The 9,406-nt window shown below is 56.1% G+C and overlaps 2 protein-coding genes across 6 annotated transcripts in view; both read right to left on the reverse strand.

The window, feature by feature from the left end:
* EPN1 (epsin 1) overlaps window positions 1-299 on the reverse strand; it is a 16,640-nt gene extending 16,341 nt beyond the window's left edge. For 2 of the 5 annotated variants that reach the window (XM_025207770.1, XM_006026738.3), the window contains exon 1: window positions 190-289. The gene's annotated coding sequence lies outside the window, so the exon portion shown is untranslated. Of the gene's footprint in view, window positions 1-189 lie in introns of all 5 variants that reach the window. The other 3 variants (XM_006026740.3, XM_006026739.3, XM_006026741.3) reach the window with 2 other exon arrangements.
* A 1,199-nt stretch (window positions 300-1,498) lies between these two features.
* The window catches only part of LOC102381314 (sacsin-like), a 16,000-nt gene continuing 8,092 nt past the window's right edge, over window positions 1,499-9,406 (reverse strand). The window contains 1 exon segment of the mRNA XM_025207769.1: window positions 1,499-9,406. Within this exon segment, the coding sequence (XP_025063554.1) occupies window positions 1,705-9,406 (7,702 nt within the window). The 3' untranslated portion in view covers window positions 1,499-1,704.

The following is a 9,406-nucleotide window of genomic DNA, read 5'->3' on the forward strand; positions in this document are numbered from 1 at the left end:
GGCGGCGGCCCCGCGCGGGCATGCCCGGGACGGCGGCGGCGTTCCGCGGGCGAGCGGGCGGGGCGCGGTCGTGCCCCTCTCTCTGGGGGCCGCTCTAGCCCCTCTCTATGGCCCTGGAAGCCCCGGGCCCCCTCGGCGCCGCGGAAGGAGGAAAGGGGAGGGGGAAGCAACCACAGGAGGACTCCACACCGGAAGCGGAAGGTGCCTGCCCAGCTCACTTCCGCCCTCGCTCCTTGCCCTGTCAAGCTCCCACCCCGCGCCGCGTCGTGTCAGCCTGCGCGCGCCGTTCCTTCCGGCCGCTGCCATGGAGACAGGGCGGGGCAGCAGAGCTCCACCCCCGAGCTGAGACGCCAGGCGCGAGTGCATCCGCCGAGCCTTAAAGGCGCGGGGGTCTCGGTTCTCCCTGTTGGCAATCGCGGCGGAATAGGCTGCTTGACCCCTTTACCCTGCGAGCATGGCAACCTAAAAATGCGGGGGGGTAGTAGGTTTAGGTTTCAGGTGGAGGGTTGCTGCAGCCGGGTGCTGCAGGGAACGTCGGAGGCAGGGTCGTTCGGGGGGAGTGTTCATGGGCCCAGCTGCATGGGTGGGCCCTAAGTAGCGCCTGGTCCAACGGCTCTCCCCGCACTGCCCAAACCACGGGTCCAGTGAAAGGTACCCCAAGACATCCTTGGCCCTCCTTGGTTGATTTCAAGCTTGGAAACAATCCGTTGTCATTTGGCCCGCGCCCACCGAAGAGGCAAGGGAAAGTAGAGGAGTTCTACCTGAATCTTCAGTCCGCGGTGAATGAAATACAAGACATCTGGACGTATCTGTCATCACCCATGGCAGCATTAGACCCAAATATGATCATGTTGACTACAAAAAGATGTGTAGACATGGAGTTAGCACAAGAAACAGGAACAGAAAGCATATATGAACCTTGCTGCAGGTGACTTAAGTCATGGGGTTACTGGTTTTTAGCGCAAGAGCATGCACCAAATGGCATGGATTCTGCCAGAGTTGTACACAGAGTCCAACCATGATTAACCATGAGTGAAAAAAATCTTCCCTCAATGCAAGTGAAGCAACATGCAAATGGTAGCACTGACCTTCACTTAGTTTTGATGGGAGAAAGCAAGTTAAAGTTGCAGAAAAACCAAAGGAGTTGAAAGAGGAAAGATCAAACTGTCAAGCAAGGGTTCTATGCAGATATCAGGAGCAGACTGAATGAAGAAGATCTGGATATCTCTTGGTTTAATACAATAATGAAAGTAAAGGCTACATAGTTGCCCCCCGGCATGATGTACCTTCAGATTTTTCGGAAAGGGGCCTGGCCTGGGGCACGGAGATGACATAGCTTAGCTATGGAAGGGTGATAGCATGGCTGAGTAGTGCCCGACAGCTAAATCCAGGGAAGGAAGCTGTTCTGAGCCTGGACCCTCTTGACACATATGCATACACCATGGTAAGAAGTGAGGGGTCTGAGCAGTGCAGAGGGACACAAATAAACATGGCACCATGACATCGAAAACAGCAAATTTATTTCCCATAAAAAACAAAAACCATACAGACAACTAAGAATCAAGTGAGGAGCAGGGCTGTAGCATGTAGCCTGTCTCCCTTTCCCCCAACCTGGGGAGACCTATTCAGCCCTAAAAAGTTGTAGCCAGAAGCAGGCTTTAGTCCCTGTGGTACAGTCTCTGGCTTTGGCACCTTGGGGCAGTCTCACGGCCAGGACATATAGACCTGTACCACATCCAGCAGGCTCTGTGCCAGCCTGAGCACCTCTTGCTCCTTGGCAGCCGGGAAGGCCTCATTGGGAATGGTGGGTGGGTGGTGGTAGCTGGGATACTGTGTGGTGTTGCTGTCCACGCCATAGTCTCCCAGCTTATCCACCAGCCCCAGGACACCTTCCAGCTGAGGGGCATAGGCCGCCACCTTCTGGGCCAATGTGTCCAGCATGTGCCCTGGCTCAAAGGGCTCTCCGTGACTGAATATGGCGGCAGCCAGAGCTTTCTCCACAGCACGGTGGACTTTGTAGAAGACCCACTCAGTGGCATGTTGGCCCACATCATGGCAGGCTGCTCGTAAGTCACTCTCTGCCTGCCGGAACCAGCGCGTGGCCTCCCCAGCTTGGGTGCTTCTGGCCGCCTTGGTCTGCTGGTGTGACCAGAAATCATAGTGGAAGTTGCCACCTGCCTGCTCTGTGAACTGCTGGCGGCTCTGCCTGTGTCGGTGAGCCTGCTTGTCCCATGTGCCCCAGAAGGCACGAGAGCCCCTGAAACCATGTGGACTAGGGCTGGTACCACTGGCAGGTTGCAGGTTCCCATTCTCTTCTAGCTGCTGGATCTGATCCTGTAGGTACTTGCACACCTCATTGGCCAGCTCCTCCCGCTCCACATTCTTGTCAGGGTGGTAGCGTAGGTAGAGGCGCCGGATGGCCTTGCGCCGTTCTGCGTCAGGCAGTGCCCAGAGATTCACCAGACAGGCATCCACCTCCTTTTTTATTTCTGCCAGGGACTTCTGGTACCACTTCTCCCGCTCCTTGCTCTGCCCCTCTGGGTCTAGCACTGGTACCACTGCTGTACTAGGGCACCAGGGCTTTGGCTGACTCCTCTTAAACTGGTACAGGTCATTGGCAGTGACCTCCTCATGGCGCCCAGCTCCCAGGTCAATGCGGTAGGTGGGCACCTGCCCACCTTTCAGGAGCTCCAGCACCACAGCATACAGGTAGCGCTCCCCTGGCACTGCTGGGTCCAGGTAGCCCACATAGTCGTGTGGGGAGAAGGTGTTAAGGATGCTCATGTCCAGACAATCATGCCATTCTTCAGGGATCTCCTCACCTGTTGGAGGCAGGGCATAGGCATTGGGGCAGGGGATGGGCTGTAGGGGGACCCCTTTGTCCTTCAACACTTCAGCAACTTCACTTGGGTTCTTGCAAGCCAGCATCTCTCTGAGGATGTTCATGGAATTAGGGAGCAGCATTTCTCCAAGCATGCTGTTCACCTCTGTGGCCAAAGTGTTTGTAACCTCCACCACCTGGCGGTCTGTCGCCTTCTCCCAGTGCTGCAGATGGATGTGGCGCCGCCCCTCAGCATCTCGGGACACACAGACTACCCGTTGATGCTGGCTGCCCTCCACCAGCTTTGCCTGGTGCACCAGCACCGTCCAGATCTCCTTGCAGCACACCACCTCCAGCTGCTCGCCTGAGAAGGCCCCAAGCCAATCCTGCCTGGCTTCCTTCCCCACCTCCTCCTCGCTCTGCCACCTCAACAAGGACATCAAGCCCTCCTGGAAATGCTGGGAGACCAAGAGCCTTTGGAAGTGCCTCTGATGCTTACAACGGTCACCATAGTGACACAGTCTCAGCAAATTCTCCTCCAGGCGCTGCTTTGTGATCTCCGAGAGCATCTTGGGTCTCAAGGCCTGGGGCAGTAGTTGCACCAGCTTCCCATGCTGGTACTCCTGGGCAGGCAGGTGGCATTTGGAGAGGTCCACCAGGAAGTGGAAGGTCTGCTCCAGGACTTTCCTGAAGTGGCAGAAGGTGCAGTTGTTGTAGACCAAGGTATTGGAAGGGTACAGTTTCCCATCAGTGCAGGGCAGGTGTAGCTCCTCCACCCCAGAGAAATCTGCCTGCTTCTGTGAGATGTGGAGCAGCTGGAATAGGTGCTGAGTTGCCCTCAGCACCGTCTTGGTTAGGTTGGGCTGCAGGCTTTCCTTGTCCTTTGTCTCTCTGTAGATCTGACTGAGGGTCCGGATATAGTGGTGAAGGGAGGGCTCCAGCTCCACCCCCAGCTTCTGCAAAAGGTTGGTGTAGAAGCCCAACTGCGGAGATGTTGTGAAGAGGTAAGGGCAGAGCTCCTGCTCATCCCGTAGAGAGATGACCACCTGGCTGGGCTCTGCCACTGCTTCCCCTTTCACCAGGATTGAAGGGACCCCTGCCAAGCAGGCAGCATCAAAGTTGTCCAGGTCATCCTGCAGGAAGGCATACATGCACATGAGGGCTTCCGTCCGCATCTTCCTATCCTCTTCAGTTTTGCACTGTGTGCGGCAGACATTTGCCAGGTTGGTCGCAACCAGCATGGTTGGTAGCTTGAACAGTACCCCAAGCCGCTCCAACACGACCTTGCTTTTCTCCTCTACAGGTGAGAGCGACAAAATCACGACAGCAGTCCAGGCCAGGGTGATGGTATCTTTGCTTGAGATACCATCGCTGTGCAGCACTGCACCCTTCAGAGCCACTGGCTGTGTAGGTGGGGCAAAGGGCAGGTGGAAGCTGCTCAGGCGGGCTGGCACCTCTTGTGGAATCAAGAAGCGGATGGTGGAGACCTGCTGAAGGAAGCTGTCCTGCAAGGAATCACTCTTCCAGGACAGCAGGTGGCACAGCAGGGCCTCGCGTTGAGCAGGCAGGCTCCCAGCCATGGCACCATCCAGCACTGCCTTCTGCTCAATCTGCCTGGCCAGCTTCAAAAAGTCCTCCTTGGAGAGCTCCTTCTTCATGCCCACAGCCAGCAGAAAGTTATGCACCTTTGGCTTGCTAACCCCCATCACCTTAAAGAACACCTTGGGCACGAACTTGGCCTCCAGCCCCAGGTCTTTGAACAACTTTGAATCTTGGTCGTAGAAGTAGGATGCTTGGCGCAGGACCCCATCCCTGTCCCGGATGAATCTGATAGGCTGGAAGGCCGTGAAAATAATTTTTTTCTCGTCCTGGTGCTCTTCCCAATTGAACCTCTTCTGGATCTCAAACAGCAGCTTCAGGATGTCCTGCAACTGCCTTTCAGAGAAAGAGGGCAGGCACGGCAGGAGATGCTGAATGAAATGCTGCAGGTCATTTAACACTGGGAGCTTCAAGCTCTGGGAGAGGCACTGATTTATCTCATTGTTCTGCAACCAGACGGTCTGCTCATCCACCTGGTAGAGCTCCTTGAAGGTCTCAGATGACTTGGCGATTTTGGTATCTAGGACATAGACATTACAGTATGGAGTCAGAGCTACTCGGTTCCCCAGATGGGTCTGGAACAGGGGCAGGGAACGGAACTTGGCCAACAGGGCCTGGTTACACACCACCTTCTCCATGTCCATGAGGAAGAATTGCAGCAGGCTGTTGGTCTCACAGGAGTTCAGCTGGTTCCAGCGAAGGTCCGCTCTGGTGGCCAGGTGCCCCAGTAATGCAGGCAGGTCATCAGGTTGCAGTGTGCGGGGCTGAATGCAGAACACAGTGATGCTTGAAGGCAGCAGGTGGATATCCATGTTGGCGAAGCCCAGCTTGCTCAGGAGTTTAAACATTTCATCTCTACTCGGGTAGAGGATGGAGGGGAGGTCTGACAAGGGTACTAAGTGCTTTGTCTTGGACTGAGTGTGGCAAACAGGGAGGACAGCCAAGTCCTTAAGAAGGGACATCAAGTTTTCAAAAGCTTTTTTCATATCTTCCTTCACCCTGTTCTCCTGACAGACTAGGTTGTCAAAGAGGCTCCAGACTTCTTGCAACCACGTCTGGTTTTCTTGCAACTGGCTCTCCCAGCCTGGGCAGCCCACCACCTCCTGAACAAACTGGGCAGCCTCCTGGAGGGTGAAATCCTGCAGAAAGCCCTGATCCTTGAGGCATAGGATTCTGAAGGTCATGGAACAGTCAAAGAAGCGGTGGTACTGCTGGGGGAAGAGGCAGTAGGCCTTGCTGTAGAACACAGGTTCCTGGGAACAGAGCTGCCGTAGCATGCCATCCTGGGTCACCAGAAGGGGCAGCCCCTCCAGGTCCTTATCTGGGGTGTTCAATTCCACCAGTTCCATGCAAAAATCCAGCAGGACAGAGCAGCGGGACTTGTCTTTCAACACGGTCTCTGAAAGTGGGCAGGGCAAACTCAGGGGTAGAGCCTTGAGGAAATGGCACAGGGAAGAGGGTTCCAAGGCCAGGACCTTCACACCTGCTCTGGCAAACTCGTCATGGATCTGCCAGAGACCCTGGAATGCTGGGACCAGACGCATACCAAGGCTCTGGAGGATGCAGTCCATCTTCCGGGTCATCTCCTTCAACAAGAAGTAGGGCTTTTGGGTTAAGTCTCCCTGGCCAAGCGTGGTCCACTTGATGCGGATCTGGTCCATTTTGAGCAGGGAGGCAGTCTCCCTTTGGTACACTGGCAAGAGAGGCAGGCACTTCTCCTCTATGCGGTGGTAGACGTGTCGGACAAGTTGCTGCCAGTATGGGGGAACGCACTCTGTCACAGTGGGGAAGTATGCCAGGTAACTGCTCTTCAGCTTGCGTGAACAGGCCAAGAGTGTGCTGAAATATAGTGGCTCCTGCCCCAGTGTCTGCCGCAGCTGCTCCAGGAGCTCGCAGTAGAGAGGAGTTAGGACGCACCGCAGCAGGAAGTCGTTCCAGGCCTCTCCAGGGCTCCTGTTATTGGCTTTGTGCAAGTCACGGCGGGCCGAATCCACAGCAAAGTTCCCATTGATGTGGACAGGAAGGCCGGTTTTCACTGGCAATGGTAAGGTGCAGAAGGCGCTGCCTTGCAGGGCCACATCCAGGCAAGCTGCCACAGCACCATGGGGCAGGCGCGCTATGTCTGGAGACTCCTCAGCTGCATCCTGCACCCCAACCTGCCTGACCACCACCCAGTGGGTGCAGGGAGTGGAACCATTATTCCTGACCTTCATATTGTAGGCAACCATCAGTGGCTTGGCCTCCTCTCCATGCTGGCAACGCTGGGCGGCCATCTGGCTTAGCTGCTCCTGAAAGTCCTGCCTCTGGGCCATGTACTCTTCCCTCATCTCCGTCTCCACCCGCAGCAACTCCCGTGGAAGCTCCCCATCCTCAGGGATCTCTGAGAAGATCACTGTGCGCAGGTGGTTAAGGAAGAGGACCAAGCTGTCTGCCTCTTTCTTGAGTTCCTCCAGCATATCCTGGATGTCCCGTTCACGCACAGCCTGCTGGCAAACCCGTGAGCGGACAGCCCCCTCCGCTGTACGCAGGGGCAGCCGGAAGAGCACGCCCTGGCTCAGGTCAAAAAGACTGGGCAGGAAAGTGTCATAAACGTGTGGGAAGGTCTTCTTGAACTCACTGTTGATGCTAAACATGGCACCAGGAAACTGCTCAGTAGCTGTTGGCAGATAGAAGAGATTGGGGTCAAAGACACCAAGGGCACTGTCACCCGTCAGGAAGGCAGGGCAATCAGTCAGATGGTAGACAGTGTTGAAGCCAAGCCCATACTTGCCAGTCATGTCCTGGCGCCCTCCCTTGCCCCCGCAACCTAGGCGCTGGATGCCCTCAATGTCCTTTTGCTGAAGCAGCTTGTCATTGTAGACACACAAGGCAGGGCCCTGGAGCTGGGCCCAGTCCTTAGGAAAGATGCGTTCAGTGGGGTGGTGACGTCGGTCCCAGACAAAGTGGATCTGGCTGGCGCCAGCATCATCAGCATTCTGCAGCAGCTCCTTCAGCACATCATGGGTGGAGGAGTACTCCCGCAGGATGTTCTGCAGACGTGTTTTCAAGTCCTCCCGGGCCCCAAACTCTGACACCCATGGAGTGAGCTCCAGCCCCATGATCTTTCCCCTCTCTAGCACCCGGTGCTTGGTGGTGGGGATGCCACAACGCATTGCCACATCCCGGGCAATCGAAACATGGCACAGCAAAGTCCCCTTTTCACGGGGCAGCCAGGGTGTGTCATCGAAGCGCAGCTTGCTGAGGGGACGCAAAACTCCGCACTGGTCTGGAAAGAAGATGCCCTGGGCTTGGTAGGTGTTAACTGCCTGTCCTTCCGGCACGGTCTCCATCAGCCCCGAGTTCACCACCCGCAGCACCAGCTTCTTCTCCTCCTCCGACAGGGGCTCCCCACTTTTCTTCTTGGCCAGCTCCTGCAGCACCAGGATGTAGTCCTCCAGAGAGAAGTTCTCCTGCAGCCCAATGCACTCCCAGAGTACCTTGAACTCCTTGTACTCCTGGGGCAGCTTGTGCAGGTATGGGGAAGCATCAAAAGGCAGCATGTGGGCCACTACCTTTGCTGGAACAAACTGTTCCCCCACAAAAATGAAGGGGAATGCATGGCCCTCCTGAGCCACTTCTTGCTTGACTCCAGGCTGCTTCCCCACCAGTTTGTCCAGGTAGGCATAGCATTGCTGTGCTATCATCTGTACCTCTGACCTGGGCATGGCATTGGAGCCCTGGCACAGTTCCCTCAGCTGCTGCAGCACCATACCAGATGTTGGCTTGCGGCTCAGCCCCAGGAAGGACTGCACATCTAGGGAGAGCTTCAGGTCTTCCCCCAGGTCCTCCTTAGCCAGGATAGGCTGGATTAGACCCACCAAGTTCCGGTGCTTATGGAGAAACAGGTCAGCAGGTGGGCAAAGGTCACGGTGGGCACTGGGCAGGGTGGCTGGCAGAAAGGGGATGGTGCGGAAGATCACCTGGGTAGTGTTGTTAGAGGTCTCCTTCAGGAGGCTCTGCAGGAGTTCCAGGATGAGGCGGGAACGCTGGCAGGCCAGCTGGCAATCTTGCTGCCAGAGGGCCTGCACTGTATGTGCCCGCCCTATCAGCTCCTCCATGGGCACAGAATCCCTGGCCATACCCAGGCGCTCCAGCTGAGACAGCCTCTCCTGCATCAGGAAGCTGGGTCCCATGGGGAAGCACCCATCTTCTGGATCATAGAGTGGGGCAGTCCTGCCTGTTGGGTGCACCAGCTTTCCTATCAGCTCCAGCTGCCCCTGGGGGCTGGTGGGGATGCATGGTATGGATACCAGGAGTTGATCCAATGCAGGGTCGCTCATGTCCAAAGCATGAAGAACCAGGTCATTGCGCTCAAAGGTTTCCAGCCTAGCCAGGTTGGCAAAAACAATCTCCTGGTAGAACCTCCTCCAGTCATATGTATTGGCCAATATGGCATCCTTGTGGCCACTTGCTTGGAACCCAGCCCTCACCCAGTCCGGCAGAGGCACAGCCAGGAACGGTTTGGGCAGAAACCTAGCAAAGACTCTGGCAGCCATCTGTCCCATCTGCTTATGGCAGACAATGGCAGTATCCAGGAAACAGGCAGATTTCAATGTGCACCATCGCTGGCCATTGGAGAACAGCACCAGGTCCTCCTTAGACATACCATCAGCCATGGTGCGGTAGAAGGTAGTGGCAGTCTCGGTGAATGGGTACCTGGCTTTGCTGGTGTCAGGCCAGAAGGTGTGATACTCATAGCCCTTCAGCACACCCTCCTGGTCCATCTCTCGAAGGAAAGCCAGGGCATGGAACCAAGCAGCCAGCACTGCATCACGCAGCAGCACATGATTCCATTCCCCCTTGGCTGTAGTGTCCCAGAGACCTTTGCGGTTGGATTGGACAGCAAAAGTCCCATGGATGTGCAGGGGGAGCCCAGAGACAATGGGCAGGGGCAGAAAACAGAAAACACGCCCTTCAAAGTTGGTCAGATCTGGAGCCCACTTCCCT

This window comes from Alligator sinensis, unplaced genomic scaffold, assembly GCF_000455745.1.
Source record: "Alligator sinensis unplaced genomic scaffold, ASM45574v1 scaffold709_1, whole genome shotgun sequence".
Classification (NCBI taxonomy): Eukaryota; Metazoa; Chordata; order Crocodylia; family Alligatoridae; genus Alligator; species Alligator sinensis.